This window comes from Anser cygnoides, chromosome 1 (assembly GCF_040182565.1).
Source record: "Anser cygnoides isolate HZ-2024a breed goose chromosome 1, Taihu_goose_T2T_genome, whole genome shotgun sequence".
Classification (NCBI taxonomy): domain Eukaryota; kingdom Metazoa; phylum Chordata; class Aves; order Anseriformes; family Anatidae; genus Anser; species Anser cygnoides.
Window position 1 is genome coordinate 167,124,359 of NC_089873.1, and position 26,412 is coordinate 167,150,770.

At 34.2% G+C, this 26,412-nt stretch overlaps 1 protein-coding gene and 1 long non-coding RNA gene across 18 annotated transcripts in view; one reads left to right on the forward strand and one right to left on the reverse strand.

The window, feature by feature from the left end:
• The window catches only part of MYCBP2 (MYC binding protein 2), a 198,272-nt gene that overhangs the window by 107,252 nt on the left and 64,608 nt on the right, over positions 1 to 26,412 (forward strand). For 9 of the 17 annotated variants that reach the window (XM_066987316.1, XM_066987331.1, XM_066987334.1 and 6 more), the window contains 15 exons: positions 395 to 537; positions 1,371 to 1,471; positions 2,692 to 2,910; positions 4,218 to 4,443; positions 4,787 to 4,905; positions 6,042 to 6,129; positions 9,957 to 10,009; positions 11,260 to 11,432; positions 12,109 to 12,253; positions 14,084 to 14,296; positions 17,073 to 17,128; positions 17,517 to 17,632; positions 19,577 to 19,674; positions 23,977 to 24,093; positions 24,850 to 24,990. In XM_066987316.1, coding sequence (XP_066843417.1) covers positions 395 to 537; positions 1,371 to 1,471; positions 2,692 to 2,910; positions 4,218 to 4,443; positions 4,787 to 4,905; positions 6,042 to 6,129; positions 9,957 to 10,009; positions 11,260 to 11,432; positions 12,109 to 12,253; positions 14,084 to 14,296; positions 17,073 to 17,128; positions 17,517 to 17,632; positions 19,577 to 19,674; positions 23,977 to 24,093; positions 24,850 to 24,990 — 2,008 coding nt within the window. The remainder of the gene's footprint in view (positions 1 to 394; positions 538 to 1,370; positions 1,472 to 2,691; positions 2,911 to 4,217; positions 4,444 to 4,786; positions 4,906 to 6,041; positions 6,130 to 9,956; positions 10,010 to 11,259; positions 11,433 to 12,108; positions 12,254 to 14,083; positions 14,297 to 17,072; positions 17,129 to 17,516; positions 17,633 to 19,576; positions 19,675 to 23,976; positions 24,094 to 24,849; positions 24,991 to 26,412) is intronic. The other 8 variants (XM_066987323.1, XM_066987364.1, XM_066987421.1 and 5 more) reach the window with 3 other exon arrangements.
• LOC125181035 (uncharacterized) lies at positions 463 to 16,483 on the reverse strand. The gene is made up of 4 exons (XR_007160049.2): positions 16,413 to 16,483; positions 6,369 to 6,511; positions 2,170 to 2,235; positions 463 to 592 (listed from the first exon to the last, which is right to left on the reverse strand). It is a non-coding gene; the product is annotated as an uncharacterized lncRNA (long non-coding RNA).

The window sequence follows — 26,412 nt, forward strand, 5'->3', positions numbered from 1 at the left end:
GGAATCTTTTTCACAGTTGTGATACTACAGAAATATCAATAGAAGGAGTTTCAGTGGTTTCTGTGAAGCCTTTAGTATTGTTCTGTTTTTATCAAGATAGGTTCTCTCTCTTGGAAAAGCATAACAATTAGTAAATTCTAAGATTTGAAAGGCATCCAGTGAAAACAAGCATTTCAGAAGTATGCTTTTCATATTTCCTGGCAAATAAAATAATAACAAATGGCAAACACTGAGGCATCGCCTCCAAAATATCCTCAGTGGTTGGATTTAATTATTTCCTTTATTATTTTATCATAAATTAACTGTTCTAATTATTCTGTGCCAAAAACAAGTGAGACATGTCTAAGTTAATTTTGTATTTTATGAACTTACTTTAACTTAATCTACCATCCAGGAGTGAGTATGATGGAGATCTGCAATCACAGCTTTTGAACAAAGCTAATGAAGAAGACAAAAACTGTAGCAGGGCTCTTTCCGTTGTGAGCGCTGTTGTGCGAGCAGCCAAAGACCTGTTGCACAGAGCTCTTGCTGTAGATGGTAAGACTTTTGAAAATTGACTTCCAAAATTGACTTTTCAGAACTTCTTTCCTTGCTAGGAGGAGTTAAGAGTAGAAAATCAGTGATATAACATTTGTAATATTTCTCTTACGTCTTCAGAAAATATTTTTCTAACCTGTCATAGCTGTAGGTTATCAAACTCTGAGTAACTTTTTAAATAATTGAGTTGCTCTTAATCATAGGCAGATACCTCATACAAGTTTACTCATCAGTTTAGCAGACATCATATTAAAGCTAGTAAGATTCTATATTTCCAAAAGATATGCTGTAATGGGTCAGTACCAAATTTTATTGCATGTTTCATGTGGTAGGAGGGAAAATGGTGTATGTAGTGCATCTATAAGCACTTAAATACACATTTTTCAGAAATTCAGACATTAGTTTTAAAACTGAATGTTTTTAAGCTACCATATTCAGCCATTCTAGAAAAAAATAGAGGAGTCCATAATATTGGATGGTGCTATAGAAATTGATTTTGAGATTGGATACTAGATACTAGGTACTAGGTTTTATAGCATAGAAAATATGAAGACAGTTTTACAAAGTGATGAAGAATCAATAAAATTACGCTGTAAAACAAGGAAAATTTTTAACATAGCGCTCTATATAGTGTCATGCTTATTTCAGGTGAACTTCGTGCACTAATAATTTGTTTTGAATTACAGTGCCAAGTAGCTTAAAGTAAAAATTAGTGTAGAAACTAGAATTTTAACTCATAAGAAGCAAACCAGAAAAATAAGTTGTATTTTGAACGGTGATCTATTTGTTATAACGAATATTATGATACTTGTGTTGTAATTATCTTTGTTTAGCTGAAGACATTCCAGAACTACTGAGCTCTTCCAGTCTGTTCTCAATGCTGCTACCACTCATAATAGCCTACATAGGACCAGTTGCAGCAGCGATTCCCAAGGTATGCTCCTCAACAGAAATTACTGAAGAAATTTAAGAATGTTATATAAGGAAAAAGTTTACTCTGAAAAAACTGAACATGGTGATATTTTATAATTTTATGAATTAATGGTTTATGTTTGACCACTTGACTGGTCATGAAATTTCCAAGGGTCAAGAAATTTTAAAAACATGTTATACTCGAACAGTTATGAACTTTTTTTTTTTTATTTACATTAAAGTCATTATGAAAAAAACACAACCTTATGTAAGCAGAGAGAAAGAAGATAGGCTTTGATAGTAGGAAAAGTGAAAAAGTTAGAAGGATCTGGATTTATTATTTATTAATGAATATTGGTGGGATAGAATTTCTTATGTATTATATGAATTCAGGTTTTACAATGAACATGAAATCAGTAGTAGCTGTTAATTAAATGAAGATTATTTCTATCAAGTTTACAGTTGGGAAGATGTCAACTATCAGCAAAAAATAACCTTTTCATTGGCAAAACATATTTTAACGTGTCTGAAAATCTTGAAAATTGTCATTATATTTACAAATGTTGCCAGTCCTTACTTAGTAGACACTTTTGTCTTTTACTGCATTTTCATGACCTGTAAGATCCCTTCTAACTTCTCTATAAAGGGGGAGAAAAGAGGACTGACCACTTAAAATCAAACAGATTCATTTCTTTAAAAATAGTTTGAATTTGTTGTTACCTTGTCACTATGATGAACTGAAGTTTCCAGCATTTTGTTTCAGAAGTGTTCTTCTCTTTTGAAAATCTCATAAAAATTGCAGAGAACAATGCAGTGTTTATCAATGCATGCATTAAGAATATTCAATATTGGAAAAATAACAATATTCTTAGAAAACAAAGTGTAACTGGACTATGACTTCAGTACAGTATTTGCTTTCTCTCAACTTACAGTTATTGTTCATTAATGTTATGGCTTTCTAGTGTTAGGAAGCTTTCTGTGAGCGTATTAGTGTAGATATCTCACAGCTGCAAACAGATTCTTGTTTCATTTTTGATAAGTGTCTAAGAGGAGTATTTGAGATTAATGTGGTGATGCTTCTTCTGCAACCATTGTAGATGTAGGATTGGAAAATGTGACTAAATGAACTGTGCTAGTGATATTCTGAGAATATCCAGAATAACCCTTGTAGAGAAATGCAAGTTTGAGTATTGTTTTCACCCCATCGTAAGTAATAATTCAGCGTGTGGTGTTATGTTTCAGGTTGCTGTTGAGGTCTTTGGCCTAGTACAACAATTACTTCCTTCTGTAGCAGTTTTGAATCAGAAGTATGCTCCTCCAGCTTTTAACCCAAATCAGTCTACGGACAGCACCACAGGAAATCAACCAGAGCAAGGGCTTTCAGCTTGTACTACCTCTAATCACTATGCTGTTGTGGAAAGTGAACATCCCTATAAACCAGCCTGTGTTACTCACTACAAGGTAAACACCATTTCTTACGTTGTTGAAAAATGGTTTGACATGGATGATAACGCATATTGTCTAATATAGGAGACAGTTTTCCGTATTATTACTGTACAGCTTTCTGGACCTGTCTTCCTTCAGTAAGTGTGGGGAAGCATGTAGTTTTAACCTTCTAATTCAGCTGTCTAATGTAAGCACCTGAATTTGTTCAGTCTTAGATTTTCCTACTGTCATGTACAGTTTATTTGTTCTAACTGTACAGACTGTAGAAGTTGGAAGTCTTTATGTAGATGTTACCTCAGTGCTAAAACAATGCTTTGTAAAAAATAGTTAATGTCAATTCTGGTCAAATTCATGTGTGTTGTAGTGTAGGGATCTGCCAATTCAAACTTTTCACAAATTACTTTCACTTGGACCATGATTTTGCTTTGCAGAAGTCTCTGAAGTCCATTTAAATGTGTTGAGTCACTTTTGATGGGATTCATTCTGCCTTACATAAATGACTATTAAAATGAATCCAGATTTTCCTAAATGTCAATAGAGAAAGGGTGTTTTTGTTCAGCTGAGTAAAGGTATGAGGTATTAAAGGCCTGAAATATAAATCCAGTGTTTCAGTTTGAGAACTAGTGAGTTTTGTGGTGTCATTGATTCCAAAACTATGAGTCCAAAGGTAGCAAACCTGAAATCAAGTAAGATCTTGAGGAAGTAATTTATTAAGTGGAATGGTTTCAGAAAATGTATCTATCTGATCTTCCTCAAGTGATTATGCTTATTATTGCTTTGACAGTTTATGGAGCCTATCTGAAGCTCTAGTCTAAGCTGTTACTACTTTTGAAATCCTGTAACTGTTTGCTATCATACTGAACTCCATGTTCACAAGAATGCTTCAGCTGCTGTACGCTTTTCTAGGATTGCACAAAACAGAAATGAATGTGTCTTTTGAAGTTTGTATTTAAAAGGGTATTTGAGACTGAAATGTTTGTAGTAGTCTGTCATTTTGTTTAATGGTCCTCTATAGAGTTCTTCAAAACAAAAACAATCACAAAAGGTATCCTAAGCGTAATTGCTTAATCTGGACATACTTGATTATAGCATTTCAGGTGTATCTGAATTTCAAGGAATAAGTTAGGTTACTAAAGGATATGAAAATAGCTCTACAGATTTACATAACTGAATCACTTTTGTAGCTTGAATCTTTAAGAACAAAAGACAAAGAGGAAGTGAAGAATTGAATGTTTGGAAAAAAAAAAAGCAAAGTGACAAACAACAGAAAAAAACCCACACTTGCACATAATTAGGTTTTCGACCGCTGTTTTTTGTTTTAGGTGACTTTTCCTGAATGTGTCAGGTGGATAACAATAGAATTTGACACTCAGTGTGGCACTGCTCAGTCAGAGGATGTTCTTCGTTTACTAATTCCTGTCAGAATTGCACAGAGTCTGGGGTTTGGACCAAAGCATACTTCTGTTCATGAAAATCTTAATTCATGGGTAGAACTGAAAAAATTCTCTGGATCTTCAGGATGGCCTACAATGGTATTAGTATTGCCAGGTAATAAATATATAATGCAGTAATTTCTATTGATGTGAATTATAAAAATGATGAAAATAAATTCGATTTTTCTGCAAATCATATTAGAAAACAAAATGGAAAAAGTGTCTCCATCCAAGATAGCAAGAGTTCATTATGAGGCATTGGTTGTACATCAGTGAACTATGTTTATATTAGGTTTCTTTTTTGAAGTGTTCATCTGCATGTTATTTATGTTTTTATTTGCATGGTGCTTATACAGCCTACATTTGGTTTATGTTCATGTGATAGAAACATTTAAAAAGAGGAGAAATATTAGAAGTTCTATTTTATTCATTTTATGTATTATTTTACTTCCTGTAAGGAAATGAAGCTCTTTTTTCTCTGGAGACTGCATCAGACTATGTGAAAGATGAAAAGGCTTGTTTTTATGGTTTCAAATGTTATGCAATTGGATATGAATTTAGTCCAGGATCTGATGAGGTAAGGAAAAAGTGGAATGGCTATAAACGAACCTATAAATTCATTCTTATATGACCAAGTTTTTTTTTTTTGGTAAAAGTATCTGATTTGTACTTCTGACTAAATAGAACTAGCAAAATACTTTTAAATGATTTTCATATAATTTTAAAACTTTTATTGCTACAGACATGATTTGTTTGGAATTCTTTAATCTGATTATATTGGAATGGCTGTGGGTGTTTTTATTTGTTGGGGGGGTTAAGAACTGTGACACTCTGCAAATACATAGCATTATGATTTTATCCATTACATCAATAGGATATAAAATTATCTAAAATTCTGAAACTTCTTTATCCAGATGAATTACTAAATATGGTATGAACATGATAGAAGTTAAGATGAATAAAGGCTTTGGCTTGTGAAATAAAATTATTACCTTTCATATCTTTCTTTATTCTGATGTCATAGATCATACTGAAAGATGTTTGTCTTATTTAAATTACTAGTAGCCCTAATGATAGAGGTTTCCCATCTCCCTCAGATTTTTGGGGGGGTTGGTCTGTTTTTTTTTTTTTTTCCTCCTTCGTGGGAGGAATTTGTTTCTTGGAAGTGCTGAATCATCCCCAGATGTAAGTCTTTAAGTGTGTAAAGGAGAATATAAAAACCTTTTTCCCATCCTAGCATCTCCAACTAGAGAGAGGGAAGAGGAAAACAAAGTTATGAACAGTATTACCTTTAGAGAAGACAGGAACATGAGCTTTTGTGGTATATATATATATATATATACCACATAAACTGTACATCTGTACAGCTTAGAAGAGGTATTTCTTTGTAATCTGAATACTTATGTGTAGTTGTTTTAGTTGGGAGTTCCCTTTCTCTTTAGCATCAGTCATCTTCAGATGTTCTTACTAGGCTACCCAAGCATGGTAGCACTTATCAGTCTTCTGACCTAGGTGAAATTGTTCTAAAAATGGTGGTACTTTGGCCCATTAAAACTCTGGCCCCGCATTAAAACATGGCAGTCTAGCTGTAAGACAAGAAGCATATCACTAAGAAACTTCAAACTGGAACATACAATTAATATCTCTTAGGAAAAAATATTGTCAAGGAAACCCATCTATTGTAATATTTTCTGAATACTTTTTATTTTTAAGGGTATTATTCAGCTGGAAAAAGAATTGGCCAATTTAGGAGGGTCATGTGCAGCAGCTTTGATGAAGAAAGATCTAGCTCTTCCTATTGGTAAGTTCTACTCAACTTACTTTGTTACTTCATCATTGTTTCAGGGTTTCTGCATAAATGCTGTCTGTCCAAATGTTGTAAATGCTCTAAGTCCAAATGTTGCTTTTAATTCTAAATGATCATACACAATTGATTTTCAAACTGAATTAATCAACCAAGATAATAAAATAATGTTGTTTTCTGCTTAAACAATTATGGAAAGAAGGCAAACCTAGTTATTTAAATCTAAATCAACTCACCCCATCCACAGGTAGCGTATCAGTGTACGAGCTATGTCCTACAGTTCCCTTGTGGTACTTCACAAATGTGCAGGTATCTTATTTGTATTTCCCTTTCACTGTTTTTTCTCCCTGCACTGCACACCGTTCTGAATAAGGAACACCTGCAGCAATGAATTTCAAAAGTTAGACTTACTAGTTTAAAATTGAGAGTGGCCATTGTATCTGTAGACCTTGCAGTCTAAAATATTGCTGCTGTAATTTTTTGCAATTATAAAAAATATTGCATACTTTTACAACAGATGCAGCAAACAAAAGTTTACAGGAACCCAAATGCAATTTAAAACGTAAGGAAAAGTAAGAATTTATGAAAATGAATGAATATGGAGATTGAGTTAGACTGTTCTAATGATGTCGCTGTATTCTGTATAATAGTATTTCTCTTAACTAACATTTATGTATAGGAAAAATGGATTTATAATCTATAATAAGGTATCTTTTGTTCATTTTAATTTAGGAATGCAAATGAGAGCTCAAATAGTATTAAGGAGACTAGCAGAGAAAAATATGTATTAATGAGCAGGAGGGCATTGTTCAGTGTGTAGTTAAAACCAGAAAACCTAATTTGACTTTTTTTTTTAACCTAATTTGACTTTTTTTTAACCTGGTACTTTGCTTGTGTATTTGAATGTACAAATTTCTTACTTTATGTTGTAAATAAGCACCTCAACTGCACTGGTAAATCTGTATTTCTCTCTCAAAAGTACAGGCAATTCTATAGTTTAAATAGAGTGCCCTCTTCTGTTATACTTCAAACAGCCACATTAACTCCTTTGTTTGGTTGATTTCCCTAGTACCCATTTATCCACCGTTCTCATCTGTACAAAAAAGAAGCTGAGTGTGAATGCTTATAGCTTCACTTCCCAGGTTTTGTAATGCTTCATTCTTCTTTCAGAAGAGGTTTTCATTCTAATTTTGAATGTCTAAAAGAAGAAGGGAAAGTAGGTGATACGTAGGTTAGTTTCTGTGCTTTAAGGTAGAACAAATTTTAAATAAAACATGCAGTCAAGTTATCTATGCAGTCTCAGCAAACTTATATAAGGGGTTATGTGTGAACTGCAACAGAGGAGTGGTAGGTGCGGAAGCAGGATAGTTTTCTGATTACTGAAGTAATTGATGCAACATAATAAAGAATGCATCTCACCACTTACCCAACACCAACTCAAGGACTTCAGCCAAATCTCTTAGTATTGCTGACAGTATTGCAAAACTAATGACAAACAGATATAAGTGCATAGAGGTTCTCTACAAGACCACTGGACCTTATGAATAAACAGATGAATTATAGGCAGGAATCATAGTGTTTGACTGCTGTGATGGAAATTACTGTGCCTTTTAAGACTGTTTTCAGTTATCTGTAATTTTGCTTGAAGTGTTTTGCCTGATGTCTCGGAAACACTTGGCAGGAAAAGAGGTAAAATGTGGTTTTGGAGAACAACACTTAAATGCCTTAGTATCAGACAGCTTTTTCCTTTCCTCCATTATAGATAATGTATCTTTTACCTTTTGCTGTAAGTGAAATGGTACCTTGAAAAGTGCTCTGTTTTATATGCTACTGTCATTACTCATCTGTGGAACTGTATAATTTTATTCATGAAATGGAGAGTCCTTTAAGAAAAAGATATGTAATCAGTTGTGATATAAAAGTGCATTATAGTGCATGCACACAAGAAGGCCATTTGTATTAGAGTTTTCATACTTCATTTTATAATTTCTACAATTTTACCTTAGTTCCATGTGTAGGTGTATATAGTCTAAAGAAAATACCGTAAGGAAAAGGCTTGCTTAAGGAGGGAATAAGCAATTTAACATATAATGTCTGAACTTTGGCATTCAGAAGTTAAACATCAGAGTCTAAGCTAGTTGCTCTAACCTTCTTTTAGAGATAATATAGACATTTTCAGAGGATGGTTCATGTCATTCTATGATAAACATCTAAAAAAAAATCACTGAAAGAAGATGCCTGTTTCTCTTCCATTTGCTGTAAAAATATCTTGTAATACCTACGTCTGAGTTCATTATCTCATGCCTCACTGCCCAAAAGTAGGTGAAGTAAATCCTGCTCCATTTCCCTGGTAATATTTAGACCTCTGTATCCAACTAAGTGATCTTAAAACCTGATGACTTTAAATTAAGAAACTTCACAGATGTCATGGCAAAATTAAGAACAGTAGGCAACGCATGGTTGAAAATTTTCAACAGAGAATTTTGTAGGAGGTTGTGCAAAGAGCATCATGGGATAGATAGGATGAGTGAAATGACTTCAAATTAGTCACTAGTTGTTACGGGAATCCTTGTAGACCCTTCCATCCATACCACTATTTGCATTATTTTCATGACTACATCATGGTGTAAACACTTGCTGAAGGAGGATATCCTTCACAAAGAATTGCCCTGTTTTTTAATAACTGTTGTAGTGGATATTCTCTGTATACAGTAGGCCAGATAATTGTATAAGTATTCCTATATAAGCATTAGGAAAGAAAAAAGTGCTTTGAAAGGGCATCAAGAGGGCTTTAACTATTTTTACTCCGGAGGAAAATGCACCAAGTGGTGATTCCTTTATTTATTATGAAAACTTCATCTTTGAGAGTACATCCAAATATTGAGTTACCTTGTCAAAAGGCAACATCTCCTCCTTGCAAGTTTTCTAAAAGTTAAGTTTAAAATGCCTCTACCCAAAAGAGACAATTGGTTTGTGACTGAGATCTAACCTAAACAGCAATGTGGAATTGATCAATGCATTATTTAATTGTTTACCATTATTACTTAATTGTTTCAAATTCTGTAGAAATTGAATTTTATTCTGAGAGCAGAGTTCCTACATACCTATATTTCTTAGAATTTTAAAAATGCCTTAGGACTTGATTATTCTAATTTCTCTTTCTCTCTCCTTACTAATAGAATTGCCTGACATGTTTTGAGAGAGACTAGAAATATCATAACCTTACCTGTTTGACTTTTCTTTTCTGTTAAGACTGTATTTGGCAATTCTGGTCACACTGGAAACAGGCTTTTGAGTTGCATTTTTGAGAAAGAAATGCCACAGAGTAGAATTCATTTGATTTTTATGCTCTGGGTGGATTCATAATTTACAAAATTGTGCAGAGTTTATCAGGTTTTTAAATACATTTTTGGGGGTAAGTTCTTATAAAGAAGCAGTTGTTGGTAGTCTTAAGTACTGCTTCCTGGCAATCATCTTGACCTCCCAGAATCTTTTTCCTAGAAGTATCTAGTTGCATCCGAAGATTTGCCATACATACGGTCTTGGAGATAAGTACCAAATTTGATTTTTGTGTAAGATATATTGTTTATTTGCTTGTACACTGAACTACACAGTACTGCATGTTTACTAGGTTTTTTAGTAGAAGCAAAAAAAGATTAAAAGATTCAAATATTAATCTTTCAACTGCTGTTTAAACAATATTACACATCCTCCTGCAAACTTAACTTTTGTAATAGAAACTAAAAATTAAATTTCAAGTTCTATAATGCATAAATAAATGTCAGTATTACTGTTATGAAAAATACATGTTTATATTTTTACAGCAGGTAATGAATTTGAAGAAGATCTTGAGATTCTTGAAGAAGCTGCTTTACAGGTATGCTGTTGCTTTTAAGTCTTACAGTAAATCTGCTTAGAAAACATGCATAAAATATCAGATAGGAAGTTAGATCACCTTACATGTTGGTTGCATGATTTAATAAATTTTAATAATCCTTCACATGTCTTTGTAATTGCAGAAATAAAATAACTCTTTCAGTTGAACAGTAACATCTATGAAGTTCTGGTTAATATGTCTGTAGTTGCTCTGGATTGATGATATAGTTTGGTTGTTGTGATGGCAGCTGATGCTAGTCAGTAGCTCTATTTTTTGCCCCTAGCTGATGATGAACAGTGAAAAATGAATTTTTCATGTTCTCTCTCTTTCATAGTTATTTTCAGGGCAAATATTTTGAAATTTAGTTGTTACTGTACTTGCTGGAAAACACATCAGTGCTACAGTATGATAGCATAGACCTGATATGACAGAACAATAAACAGAAACTGTTGAGGAGGAATCAGGTGTTCTTGAAAGATTTTTTTTTTTTCAGCAAATCTGTTCTTGAATCCACAGTATTTTAATTCAAAAAGCGAACTGGGAGTGTGCATACAAGTAATGGATGACTCATTTTTCACTTATAGTTCAGCCTGATTTTCTATGCATCTTTCCACATTTCTTATTTTACCCTGTCTCACCCCAAAATATCTTACTCAAGATACTTCTTTCTATAGTTATTATAGTTATTTATAGTTATATAGTTATTTATATATTATATATATATTCATATATATATATATATATAGTTATAGTTATATAGTTATTTATAAGTTATTATCTCTACCCTTTAAGTTCTTTTGGAATGTTCTAATTAGTTACATTTTCAAAAGGGCTTTCTTCATTCTTCTCCTGGTCATAATTCAACCGGTAAGGATTCCCTTAGCCTCAAAGTCCATGTTTCCTTATTCTTTCTTCCAGAAGCTCTCCCTCAACTCAAGCTCATTTAGTCTCTTCTGACACAAATTATCAACACAGTGTTTTCTAAACTGAGTAGACAATACTTTTGATGCCAATTATGAGTGTTTTCTAAACTAGGTAATTCTAGTGTTAGGAGCTGACTTTTGTGTGCGTGTGTGTGTGTCAATGTAATTTATCCACTTTGCCCCTCCTGGAATGGTTTTCAGTCCCCCAAATGTCTGTGCCAATTACTGTCATATTATGGGAAAGTGTATACATGTAAAATACTGAAAGACTCATTTTTATGTCTCTTTTATCCCCACCCCACCTCAAAATAAAATAAAAAATAAAAGGTGTGCAAATCTCATTCCGGCATTCTTGGAAAAGGGTTGGCACTATCTCACTCACCAACGATACTGGAAGCCCTTGAAGGAAATCTTCCACTGCAGGTGCAAAGCAATGAGCAGTCATTTCTGGAGGATTTCATTGCTTGTGTACCAGGATCAAGTGGTGGACGACTTGCAAGGTAAAAAGCTTGCGTGCTTCATGAATAAACCCATGACTTCATAGCTGTAAAGTATTGCAGCGAAATAGAAATTGTTTATTTGTATGCTAAATTTTAAAAACTGTGCACTGTTGTTTGTCTATAGAAGTAGCTATGTACATTTAATAACTGTTTCAAACACTGTTATATTTGTTATCCTTATCCCTAAGTTGGAGAGAGATGGATTGGAAGGGTGGACTGTTTGGTGGATAAGGAATTGACTGGATGGCCACACCCAGAACGTTCCAGCCTGTGTGTCAAGGTGGAGGCCAATGACAAGCAGTGCCTCTCAGGGGAACAGTTTTAAACTAAAAGAGGGGAGATTTATATTAGATGTTCGGAGAAAATTCTGTAGTTTGAGGGGTGGTGAGGCAGTGGAACAGGTTGCCCAGAAAAGTTGTGGATGCCCCATCCCTGCACATGGCGGGGGGGGTTGGAAATAGATGATCCTTAAGGTGCCTTCCAGCTCAAGCCATTCTATGATTTAAGTAAAACTGTTTGGCTGTGCTGGTTTTATTCATATATTAGGTAAAAGCATATATTTAATTATTCAGACCTTCTGCATTCTTTCTTAGGTGGATATCATGTTTGTACAGATTAAGACTTTATCTTTTGAGAGGCTAGAAGATATTTTAATAAGTGTCTGTCTTTGCTGTAGATGGCTTCAGCCAGATTCATATGCTGATCCTCAAAAAACGTCATTGATTTTGAATAAGGATGACATTCGTTGTGGTTGGCCAACTGTTATTACAGTACAAACAAAAGACCAGTATGGGGATGTTGTTCATGTTCCTAATATGAAGGTAATTATTGCAGTCTTGGCTGTTCTTATACTTTATCATGTCTTCATTTAATATTTGTTGTAGATATTCCACAGAATACTCTTGTATAGGGCAGAATGTGGCATTCTTAAATTCAGTGGACTTTTTAAAACTATAAAGCCACGGAATTGTCAAATTCCATATTATGCCAACATCTCATGCAGCTTATGTCTTGTCTGTAATGAGCTACACGTATATAGTAGTGGAAATGCCCACTTTTAGACCTTTGGTGGTGATGATGTATAAGATGACAAGAATCCACTTCTTGTAAGCCAGGAAAGAGTATTATAAATTGTGAAGTGAATAAAAGTGCTGGAAAAAAGAATCAGAAGCACATTGGTAAATCATTTTTAGTCACTTTTTTAGATTAGAACAGCTCTTCTCCCTTTCTAATTTTTGGAAGTTCCTGTAGTCTTTGAACTTATTAACTGGAAAGATCTGAGATTCTTGATTTTTGCTTCATCCTCCTCAGTTAATAACAGCTGTTTTTTTATAGTTGTTGAAGTACTGGAAAGGAAATGTTCATGACCACCTGAGATAGAATTAGAAAACCCTTCCAGGCTTCGGATTAATACCTGTGGGATACGTGTAAAAGTTGGCTGTTAGTTTTGAGATAATGAAGCATGCAAACAAATGAAATTGAACACAAAATGTTACTCATCTACTTTTAATAAATTAGGTTACATCTATGTTTTAAAGCCCCCTATTTTTCTGGAGTTATACAGATGTTTTCAAATCTTGCTTTTGTCAAGCATAAAAATAAGTGAGGTACCTTAAACAAAGGTAAGACTCCTACTATAAGAACTCTAAAGACTAGTGTTTGTATATGATGTAATTTAGTTATCTTTCAGTGTACTGTAAATTCATTAATAACCAGTGAGTTTTAAACAATAATACAAGAATCAGTTTAGTCACACAATTTGAACATAATATAAATGTGTAGTTAATGACGTAAATTTGTGACAGAGGAAGTAGGAAACTTTTAGTTACTTTATTCTACAAATTGGGAAAAAGATGTGTGAATATAAACCCATCAAAATAGTTGCTGGATTTGTTATTTAATAACTACTTTTCTGCACAAGTATATTAAAGTAACACGTAATTTAATTAATTATTATTATTCTATTGGACTCATTCAGTGTTCAGTGTACTGAGGTAACTTCCAGTAAATTAGGTCAAATTTTGATAAATAGCATATGACATCTGCAGCAACTAAACACTTCATTGCAGATTTAAGATGAGTAACGCATAAATTTATTTTCCAGGTAGTCTGTTCAGGTAATCCAGGTAGTCTGTTCCTCCTCAGAAAACTAAGTTCAGCTGGCTCTTTGTTACCTACACTAATAGATGTCTGTGGTACTTCTGGGAAAAAGAAAAAAAAAAAGATAAAATATGAATTAAAGTGCACCGTGCCGATGTAATAGGGTGCTGTGCCAGGTCTGGCAGGCGCTGATGACTCACTCTGAAACCTGAAGCATTTTCTGTTGTCAGCAAACTTAGCTAGTACACCAGAATATACTGTGCTTCCTAGGGAGTGCTCTGCAACTGGCATGTTATCTAACCTTACCCTTACCGATCATGTGCAAAGGCAGTTAGGTGCTGCTTTCCTGTACATTTACATTCTCAAGTTTTACGCTAAGTTGTTGTTCTTGACTTTGTCTGTGTAGACGCATGTTTTTTACATAACTAGATTAGTAGCAAGTTCTTTAAGCAGTGTCACTGTACTGTAGCAGGTCTAAAAGAATGTGTGGGTTTGCTTTCTCCCTAAATCATTTCCCTAAGTCATTTCCCATATTCTGTGTCTGATTATAGGTAGAAGTCAAAGCTATTCCTGTTTCTCAGAAAAAAACATCTTTGCAACAAGAGCAAGTTAAAAAGGTGCAACGGATACCAGGGAGTCCTGCAGCAGCTGCTTCCCCTAGCGCTGATATGACTTTCGGAGGACTTCCTTCACCAAAGCTTGATTCTTCTTATGAGCCAATGATAGTAAAAGAAGCTCGATATATTGCTATTACAATGATGAAGGTAAATTACTGTCATTTGAGCAAGATTAGCTATAAAATCCAGTATACAAAGTGGGTAAAAGTATGCGAAGAGGAAGGGGTAAAAGTATGTTTCAGTTTGATCACAATCCAAAAATTCATTAGTTGCAAATTACTTTGATTATATTTATTAATTTCAGCAGAAAAGTAGATGCTTCAAAATGGCCAACTGTGCCTGAATTGTAAAGCAAAAAATAAACGGGATTAGTATATAAAAAGAAAAGTTGTATATTTAATTTTGATTACATTGATTAGTAAACTAGTCTGAGTGAGAGGAGAAATAAAAATGGCTATTGAAATAAGGGGGAAAAAAGACAAGCCTCTGTACCTATATAGGGCTGGAGTGTTTCATAGAACCTATATTAAAACTTATAACTGGTGAACGTAAGAAAAAAAATGGAGCTAAGCAAAGTTAGAAAGATCATAAAAATGATTGGTGTATCAACTCAAAATTGCCAAATAAATCATCTCAGAGACTTTGCAGGCAACAGTTTTTAAAGACGTGAAAACAGTTACTATTGGTTTGAGTGTATTTTAAAACCAGAAAGGTGCATTTATATGTAGGTAACGTATTGACCCAGTTACGAGATGTGACATGATATATATAACTAGCAGTTGGAAAACTTAATGATACATGATTAATCAGGAGTTAGAGAAGGATAATGCTATACCCTGTATGGATTTATGTAGAAAAAAAGTCAGCAAACTACTGTCTTTTAAAGGGTACAGGTTTGTTTTCTACAGATGGTAATGCAATCAATATAGGATAAAACAAATGATTTAAAAACTTGTTAAATTACATGTCTAAAATGAAACGAGTGTGGGGTTTATTTATTTATTTACTTTACTTGGGTTACTGCAAAGATCACTCCTTGTCTTGATGCTACTTGGTATTTTTATCAGTGACTTGAGTGAAAAAGTACATTATTTATTCATAGTTTGAACCCAGATGTGATTTCTAATAACCATTGACCTACAGACTTCTTTTTAGCAATAGGTATCAAACCTGTTCGCACAGCTGTTACAGTGGCACACCTTGCAACACATTAGGTACTCTGGAGTAACTGTCTGTGGAGCAAGTGCAAGTGTCTAGAAATTCATCTCCAGAGTTGATGCACCCTTTGAGTGAGGAAAGCTTGGTATTAGCTAGTCAACTTCAATAATTTTTAATTTGAATCAAGTTAAGGTAAAATTAAAATGCAAGTATTCATTTAAAGTCACCTTAGCATATAGGACAAAAGTTTGTAATGGTCAAACAGAAGAAGTAAATTACACACATCAAGGTAAAATACAAAAAGTGTCTTTTGCTGAAGCATGATTGACTTCTATGTTTAACACCTTTTTTGAGGAAGTTTCTTGCAAGTTTTGGATGGAAAAGACTTACAATAAATCTTTTTTTTTATTCAGGAAGAGAGATGGTATTTTGCTACTTAAGTTAAGGACAGTCCGACATTCTGAGAAATGCAACTGTGTTACCTGCTGTTCCTGATTATCTTATTAACTTTATTGATTCAAGAAAGTGAAAATTCTCTTTTACTTCCTTCCTTGCATTACTTAGTTACTTCACTGCAAAGTATAGACATCCTCTGACCTTTCTGTTTTATGCCAGTCTGTACGTTGTATCAGTGCTAGATAGAACCATCCAAATACAATTAGAAACTGTAGCTCTGCACTTTGTGACAGTAACTTATATATACAACAAGTATGGAGGATTGAAACCCAAAACCATATTGGATATTTGGATAAAGACCCAGAATGGCAGATCTGCAGCTGTGTTCACATGTTTTTATCCTTCCTCTTTTTTCCACTGTTGTTTTTGATGGAATGTAGGAATCTGATAACTCAGCAACTATTGCAACCATTTGCTGAGTTTTGGGACTAGGGTAGTCTACTTTTGTGGAGCTTTTCAGTGCAGTCATTTCACAAGAAACTGTGAAAGTAGATTTATTTATTTTTTTTCTAGTGAGAATCAGCAAAAGTATCACCTCACTACAGAGGGAATTTCTTCATTTTGAGTACAAAGAAAGAGCATCCAAAATTGCCTTGGTAAATCCACTGGGCTGCCTTGCAGTTTATGTGCAACATATTTCTTTTCTTACCTTCACATGGTCTTCAATGCACTGCCTGATGTTATATTTGTTATCCTTATCCCTAAGTTGGAAGAGATGGATTTGAAGGGTGGACTGTTTGTTGGATAAGGAATTGACTGGATGGCCACACCCAGAACGTTCCAGCCTGTGTGTCAAGGTGGAGGCCAATGACAAGCAGTGCCTCTCAGGGGAACAGTTTTAAACTAAAAGAGGGGAGATTTATATTAGATGTTTGGAGAAAATTCTGTAGTCTGAGGGGTGGTGAGGCAGTGGAACAGGTTGCCCGGATATATATCCATATATTTGTGCCTACAAGGAAGTTGAAATCTGGATTATTAAACAGAATTTTTAGAGGTAAATTAAAAGGAATTCAAGGGCTTTTAAATCAAGTTAGATTAGAAGGGATTCAAAGTGACTCCCTGTGAACAAAGCTTTGGTTAGCAATGTGTATTTTTGTTAATGGCAATTAAAAGAGAGAGTGAAGATACTTGTTTTATGTATGTACGTCTTTGTCTCTCTTTCTGAGTTCTGCAATTGGTTTTCTGGTTCCCTACTCAATGTTTCTGGTGAGTGTACAGTTAGATTTGTGTGTTTTTTTGAGAAGATACTCTGCTTTCTTTTATGTGATAATTGTTGATTTTATGTTCATTTAATTTCATCTGTTGATAGGCATATGAAAATTACTCATTTGAAGAACTACGCTTTGCTTCACCGACACCAAAGAGGTAAATGTTAAAGAATTATTTTTTATTAGATACTAAAATTAAGATGTCCCATCACTTTTGCTTACACCCTGAGTTGCAGGCCTTTTGTTTTCTTAAATTTAGAGATCCTGGTTTAAAATATTTCATTCTTAGTTGTTCTAATGTTTATTCTCTATTTGTATTATCTGTTCTCTGAATGTGATCTTCCATCTTCTGCTGTCAAAACATGCCGTAGAAGGTTTATGCTTCATTATAAATAACATGGGGTTATTGCTTTGGACAGAGGAAGAAAGCTTGTTAGATTATTTCAAAGAAAAAAAAAAGCAGAGTTTACTAAACTAAGTGTTACAGACGGTTTCCAAGAAGACAGTAATTGTTTAATGATCTCAATTGTTTTGTTTATGCCTAGACCCAGTGAAAACATGCTGATCAGAGTCAATAATGATGGTACATACTGTGCAAACTGGACTCCCGGCGCTGTTGGTCTCTATACCATTCACGTTACTATAGATGGCATTGAAATAGGTACTTAATTTTCATAATACTTAAGCAGAAATTAATCTTATATCCACTTTAAATACCAATAAAGGTGTATCTTGGTGCTCCTAAGATTTAGTATTAAAGTTCATAGCAAAAAGTTCATAGTAAAGTTCATAGTAAAGTTCATAGTACCCCACTTTTGGTTTAGAAGCCTTCTATTGAAATCCCTCTTCTTTCTCAAAAGAAAAAAGGACCGTGGCTATTCTCTCGTTGGAATAGGAATATATTTGGCAACTTGTGTATTCGTAATACATTTAGAAAACAAAAATAATAGAGTATCTTATTGCCTGCTCTGTGTTGCTTTGAGAGGTTTAAGACTGCAAGAAAAATGTCTGGTTTTGACTGAGAGTGACAGAGATGTATAGGTGGGGGGAGGATCTGAAGAACCTAAGAAAAAAAGAAATTGTTCCCAACTGTGCAAGAAAAAATTATCATTTCCTCTGTGGAAAATTGAGAAAGGGTGGGCTTCACTGAGATTATCCTAAGTCTCAACTGCTAATACCAATACTAAATGCTTTTGGTTTCTTCCTTGCTGAAAATAATTGATCTGTCTTGCTGGTTCTGGGAAATATGAGTTACTGTAGTATGCTTGGGGAAGATTTCCCCTTCAGAAAATGTCTACACTGTGAATTGTCCCTCTTTAATCCTACAGGTGGTATGGTGAAGACAGCATTACAGATACTGAAGGCATTGTAATTAGGCCCATCTCTCATAGGAGGGTTTAAGCGAGTGCACCAGCAATTTATCTTTGCCAATACTGCGCAGCACCTTTTGCAAATAGATACACAAATTCCAGTCCCATTCCAATCCAACGTGTGTTACCTACAGAAAATAAGATCAATATTATGTTTTTCGTAATAGTTATCTTTGTTCATCTTCATTCATTGCATAGGGTTAACTTTTAGAAATATTAGAATACAGTTGTTAACCTTGGTTATTAGACAGGTATGAGTGTCCTCTAGTAGTTGTCAATGCCATCTTTCTTCAATGTTACTTCTGTTGTTGCTCAGTGGGGTTCATATACCCATGCTTGACCCATGATTTGCTCAACTTTGGCCCTATTAAGTACTGGTAGCATTTAGTTTCTTTTCTGTTTCAAATCTTGATCCTTCTAGATTCCTTCTGTTACTTACACATTTGTTTAAAAGAACATTGCTGAAAACATTGCTGATTTATCACTAGGTCTGGCTGCTTCACGTTCTTGCTCTTCAAAGGATCAGCCTGTAAAACAAAACAAAACAAAAGCTTTAAACTATTAAATTGCTATAGTTTGGCATTAACAGTGATTTCTGAATTTTTTTTTTAAGATTACTATTCAAGGTTATATCCATCTATTACAGAAGTTTGAACTGTTTTTTATTTGTATTTTTCTTTCTGATCTGAGAATTTTACTGTCTTGAGATATTTTCTAGCACCTCCTGGTTTTATAACAGTGATGGTAATTAAAGATGCTGGCTCTTTAAATTACAGGCCTTTTCTTGTTGTGTAGCTTGCCTTCTAAGGCTGTTGTCTGTTCATTTCATTTTGTGATTAGCATCTGCAGCAGTATAGCATGCATAAGCTGTTGCCTCTCTAGGAGCTTTTACTTGCACCCTTCAAACATTTAATTCTGTCTTCACCATTCCTTGAAGCATGTCTTTGCAGACATTAGGATACAAAATTACCTAGTAGTGATGTGGACACAGTGTGTGACAGATATCTAATAACAACGTTAAATTATGTATCTGTGAATTTCTACGTGTGACTTTATAAATTTTGATAAAATAATACTTTGCACCATTAAGCAGCTGCAAGTGTTTGTCAACCAGATAAGTGAGTGGCTAGTTTGCATACTATTAAGTTGTAGCACTGATAAACTGCAGTTACTATATGACTAATAAATCCACTTTTTTTTTTTTTTTTTTTAACTTAGTCTTTGTTTGCTTATAGATGCTGGGCTAGAAGTGAAAGTAAAAGATCCTCCAAAGGGAATGATACCACCTGGAACACAGCTTATTAAACCAAAGGCAGAGCCTCAGCCAAACAAGGTTTGAAAAACTAAATAAAAACCCAAACAGATAGTTGTAGTTGGGTGAGATTTTCTTGTTGTTTAATATATACTTTATCACTTCATAGTGGTACAGGACTTAAGAATATTTGCAAATCACTTTAATGTGCTGAATGGAATGAAATGAATATACAGAATAAAATGAAAGATGTTCATTCCATTTTCTTTCTGTATACCCATTAATAAAGCTGTTAGAAACTATGTAGAAACTACCTTTCCCTTGGCTTGTCACACAAATATTGTGCAACCATTATGAAAACCACAGACTGCATTCTACACTAATATTAGTTCTTTTTATTTGATGTTGTGCTATGGTATGAGTTGTACAAAGGGCACATTGTTTGTCTTCTGATAAGGCTCTTTCTTTAGGCAGCATAAAATCCTAAATTAGTTTCTTGGTGATGTCTTCATTTCTTAGAATGTCATGCCTTCATTTTAAAAGGTTATCCTTTCTACAGCTTTTGACTTCCCCATTTCATGTTATTGTTGTACCCCAAAAGACTAAAGTAGACACAAATAACGGATGAAAACTGAAAGATGGTGTGGCACTGCTGGGGAAATGCCCAGATGAGGGAAATATCCTCAACTCCCTCTTTATGCTAAGAAAGGGTTATTAAGCAAAGCACCGAATCTTATTTTCATGCAATAAACTTGTATTAAAAGATGTGAAATTCTGAAAAAGCACAAAGTTATCTTTCCCTTTCTTATTACAAGAGCAAAAGTGGACTCTTCCCCTCTGCTAAGAAATACACGGTTACAAAAAGAACTGGGTGTTTGCCAACTTCTTAGCTGTATGGTACATCTTGATAAAATTCTTTTCCAACTTTCTGGTTAATCTAGAAATAGTACTTTTTGTTATACAGCTCCCAAGTCTGTAAATACATCATCCAGTGTCTGCTTCTGCCACTAAAATGATTCTTTTCCCTGCTGCCCCCCTCAAAAATAATAAATTTACTTCTAATTTCCACAGATATTTTTATTCATTGTTTTGTTTGTTTGCTTCTTCCACAAAATTTAGGCTGTCTCCCTTCTCTCCATTAGGAGTAGCTCCTCGTGACTTCCTGGTTACTTTATCTTATTTATTATCTCAATAAAAACTTTCTGTTGGGTGAAATGCATCTCGCAGATGTAAATGGTATCTCCATCCAAGCTGTGTTTTACTTACTCAGTGAAGAGAAAGAGACAGTTGTTAAGATACAAGTTGCTGGATGTAACTGCCTTCTTTCTTTTCAATTACTACAGTGGGAATTAAGGTGACTGGTTCATATATAACAGCTATATTTTGTCAAGTAACAGTCATGACAGCTTAAAAAAAAAAACACAACAAAAACCTGACAAAAGTTAGGCAACTGATGTTTTGAGGCAGTAATCAAGTGTTTAATCATCTGCCTGTGTTGTTGTTCTTGTTTCTTTTTCCAAGTTACAGTCTTTTTGAAAGAGGAACCATCTTTCTGTCCTGTATATGGTGTTTGTTGAGCCTTTGTCAACACCAGGATTTATCAGTGTTGTAGGAACACAGTAGACTTCTCACAATAGATCATTTTATCAGTTTTCTTTCTTCTGTGTCAAAATTGCATAATGAACCAGGTTAGCATAACACCATGTATATGAACAGCAGTATTATAAATAATTCAGAAAGATAATCATTGTGCTGTGCTTCATTCTTCTGAAGCCAAGAATGCAGATTAGACATGTACATCGGAAATGGTCCAATATACCAAATCCAATTTCACTGAGAAAAAATGGGTCAGTTAAGTCCTAGAAACTTCTTTCTCTCCTTTCCCAGCCCTAAATTTCAGATAGTTATAACCAAACATCAGGAATAGTGGTGATCTGTTCTCACCTGGGAACAACAAAATGTTTTTGTTGAAACAGGAGCATTCCAGTTTTGGAGTCAGACCTAATTGAATGTCAGGTTGAAAATGGATAATATATTATGATTTTGTGCTGATCTCTTCATTTTCTGTTAATTGAAGTTGGATGAAAATCTGTCTTTCCTGTCCATCAAAGCTGGTAAAGGAGGTTATCACAGTGATCTGTAGTCAGCCTGGAATACAAGAACTGGTGCCGCCTCATTGGCTGTGAAATTTAGATTAACTAATTTGTAGAAAATCCTATCCCACGTCCTACTGAGGGAAACACTGCCTTACAATCTGTGTAAGGTAATTCAGGGTAGTTGGAACCAAATACAAGAAATCAGTCCTAATTTAATTGAATTGGAAGGGGCAAGACTGTTACCAGTATGATTGGAATCTAACATGTTTTGTTTCTACTGTCCTCACATTACTAAACAAGAAACTATCTGATTTTAAAAAAAAAAAAAAAAGGGAAACCAAAAAAAATGGGGCTAGTTTTTTGCATCCTTCCATGGGAGGTTAACCCACTTGTAAAGGTTGTTTTATGCTATGCAGCACACATTTCTGTGCTGCAAGATGTACCTCTTTTCAGATTCACCAAATAAGAAGGCACAGTAACAAAGATCTTGCAAAGTTCTGTGCACTCTAAGAGATAAGTATATGTCAATTGCTATGCCTTTCTGCATTATAATCACTATCACTATCACTATTACAGTCTCTAGTCAGAGCCCAGTTTGTGTGTGCTCCACGGAAGAAGCAATTTGGGCAGTGTTACATGAATAAGATACTGAACCATCATGCTATAGAGAAACACTCCAAGCAGAAAGGTGCTATATCAGAAAGAAGACTCATACAATTAATGTATGGAAAATGCTCTTTCCAGACCTGTTTGTAACCAAATCCTGTATGTGAGTTCTTCTTTCTCTAAAGTGAAATTTTTAATCCAAGCTCCAGTTAGCCTGTCAAAAGATTTTTCTGAAGTAACGTTTCATAGGGGTAGCAATGTAAAAATTAGGAATCCCTAATTTGCAAGGCTTTGTTTATTGGCTTCTCTATGTTGAGAATGCTGTAAGCAATGGTTCAGCATTATATTTTTACAAGGAATGGAATGGGATGGAATGGTTGGAAGGGACCTAGAAAGATTATCAAGTCCGATGCCAGACCACTTCTACTTCAGGGCCAACCAAAAATTAAAGCATATATTATTAAGCATATATTCAAATGTCTCTTAAATACTGACAGACATGGGACATCAACCACCTCGCTAGGAAGCCTGTGACCTTCACCATAAAGAAATTTTTCTGAATGTCCAGTCTGTATGTTCCATGGCACAGCCTTGTTCCATTCCCACGTGTCCTATCATTGGTTACCAGGGGAAAGAGATGAGCAGCTCCCTCTCCTCTTCTCCTCCTCAGGAAGTTGTAAAGAGCATTGAGGTCATCTCTTAGCTTTCTTTTCTCCAAACTACACAAAAACATTTATGTTATTGTGTTGTTTTGTTTTTGTTTTTAAAGCCTTAAAATGTATATAATTTCTTAAATAATTTGTTTAGAGGAAAAAAAAAAAGCGGGTTAATGCACTGAGCTTTTGCATTTCTTTACCATTGTCCTGAGTTGATTCTTTCCTTATCATTCTGTGCTAATTTGAAGATTAAGTTCATACTTCAGTTGATACATTTGTTTTATAATGTTGAGTTTGAAAATAACCTTCAAAGAAAGGTTTTGTACAGCGCACACAGAATGTATGCATTTCTTAAGCTGTCTTTTTCGTTTCTAAGTTGTTCTTTGGGACAGCTGCCTGATAACATGTTTGAATGGAAAAAAAAAAGTGAATAACAGATGGGAGATTTGGGGGCCTGTAGTAAATCAGACTAGTAACAAGGAGTGTCTCATCTAACCTTCCTATGAAAAAAGGAAGAAATTATTCAAATGCCTATTTCAAAAGTAAGTAGAAAGATCTGCTCTTTTGCTATTCTCAAAAGGCTATTTAGACTATCTACTAAGGAAAATATCCATATTTTGGCCAAAAGCTGACTAAGCAGAATATTATGGTAGTGTCAAATGAGGACTGATAATCTTGAGTTGGTCGGTTACTGGAAATAGTAAATTTGGTAAGAGAAAACCCTGAACTTCGAAACTTAAAGAAGAATAAATTGTACGTGGGCAGTTATAAGAATGAGAAGCTTGTACTGAATATTGTCTGGTATAACAAAACCTTCAGAGAGATTGAGTTGATGTAGTTCAAACATAGTTTTAACAAAAATAAATGAAATCATACACAGCAGCCATGGGAAACTAGCAACAAACTGTAACTCTGACTGCCATCTTGTCACTAGCATTTCAGAATCTGTTAAACCTATTTCTTTTTACTCTGAGAGCTCTGTTCCAATTTTTTTCTTCCTTACTATCTTTCTTTGCTTCTCTTAGGTTCGCAAATTTGTGGCCAAGGACAGTGCAGGGCTTCGTATCCGTAGCCACCCTTCCCTTCAGAGTGAGCAAATAGGCATAGTGAAAGTCAATGGATCCATCACTTTCATTGACGAGGTAATTAATAAGAAATTTCTGTTGAAAATTGAGCTAAGATGTAAAGTTAATCCATGCAAATAATGTTTTTTTCATGTTTAAATGTTGACGTGCAACTTCAGAACATGAGTATAAATCGCAAAAATCTCAATATTTACCAATTTAGTTTTTCAAGCTGTCATTTCCTTTTTATTTGCTTACTTGAAAACCTTTGTAACAGGCACTGTGATATCAGGAAACAAATTTCCTAGAGTTCATCTTCCAATAATATCTCTAAGGATTTTATGTTTAGCTATTTCAACTGTATATGAAAATCCAAAGATGCAGGTATCATTTTCATTATATCTTTCACTTACACTTCTGAAAGATCACTAGTGTGTTATACTACTGTGCATGTATACTTCTTCTAGTATAACTTATACAAGGAATATTTTTGCAATTTACTAAGTTAAATGAGCAGTGGAAAAGTGGAAAGTGGAGAACAGTAAGCTTATGAAGGCTTGGCTTTCTTTCCTCTTTTCTCTCAAAGCAAATCTTATTATTGCAAGATCTGATTTAAATCTGTCTTTGCACCTTGCATTCTAAAAAGATGTGCTTCCCATTGCTTTGAAATTCTGATTTTGTCAATATTCCTTTTTACCTCTTCTTATGTTCTGTCAGTATAGTGAAGATCATTACATCCTTGCTACTGCTGTTTGTCTAATGTCTGTTAATCCTTGCTAGCCACGTAACGGTTACAGGAGGGCATGGCTCGTTTTTGTTGCTTGTTTCCCATAGATCCACAATGATGATGGTGTTTGGCTGAGGCTGAATGATGAGACAATAAAGAAGTATGTTCCTAACATGAATGGTTACACTGAAGCCTGGTGCCTCTCTTTTAACCAACATCTTGGCAAGAGCCTTCTGGTACCTGTTGACGTAAGTAAAAGGTGCCTTTGAAAAATATCCAAAGTACACTCTGTCCTCATTACAAGACTTTCTTTAATTAAGGCTGCAAATGAGTCCTGAGGTTAAAAAAAAAAAAAAAAAAAGACGTTTAATTACTAAATACTATCTTACATGTGTTTCCATTTTTGAGGGCTATTGTGTAATGAGGGTGGAGTGTAGAAATGTACAAAGCTTTCTATGTTAAAAGATTCTTCTCCTAAAAGAGAAACAAAAGTGGAAATACTGATAAAAAAGTATAACCATTAGATTAAGCACCAGATGTTCCTGATGCAAGACTTCATTGTCCATAAAGTGGCCCACTAATGTAATGATCTCAGAAGAGGCTTACAGCCAGCAGTTAACCAATGTAGTTGAGGCACTTTTTTAAAAAAATTCTTTAGGCTGTTTTGTTTTTCATTGATATTTTTGTGAGTTTTATATTTGAATTCCTGAGTTACAAAATAGTAGCTAATGAAAGAATCACAGCATCAAGGCTCAGTAAAAAACGTTTGAGTTTATAAGAGTAAGCGTAATTTATCTGGATAACTTCAGTGGTGATCACCATCACTACAAATCAAAGGTTACACATTTTCTGGCAACAAGATAAAACTAGATACAAAATTGTTTAAGTGTATAAGCCAAACCAACGTTTCTCAAAAAACTTCTGAAATTGTAGGTCTTCTGGCTTATCTGGTTTTGTGCATTCACCAAAGTGGGCAGTAACATGGTTTCTTCAGGGCAGTGTGAGAATTAGATCTAATTGCTAATGCAGCTGTTTAGTTTCAACTTGTCCTCTTATATGAGTGAGCTATCAACTTTGGTAAATCAATTTATCAATTTTGGTAAATATTGTAAGCACTGAAGGGTATGATTTTTTTCAGATTTTTATTTCTAATACTTTTTTTATTTGCTATGGGGAATGTTAATCATCTCAGCAGTCACGTATATGATTAGCAAGAACTTACTGGTTGGTATATTTTAAATGGCTCCAGTACACATTTATTTGTGGAGTAACATATACTTTGTTCTCTGAGAAAAGCTTTAAAGAGATTACCACTCTTAACAAAATAATAATAATAATTATTATTATTATTATTATTATTATAAATCCTGAATATTAAATTTTGATAACATAATCTTGATGATTCAAATTTCACTTGAATAAGTAAGACAGGTACAATTAAATGTGAAAAATAGTGTTTAATTATCATACATCTCCCTGTATGAATGCTTCTCTAAAGTTCAGATAAAATATAATAGATCTTATTTCTTCTTAAAGTGTGTTATGAAAGTTTTGATACCACATGAACTCTTAGAATATGACAAATATGGCTACTTTTATTTTAACTAACCAGTTACATCACATTCTCAGTCACACTAGGTAAAAGTCATATGCTTTCTTAGTTTCCGATC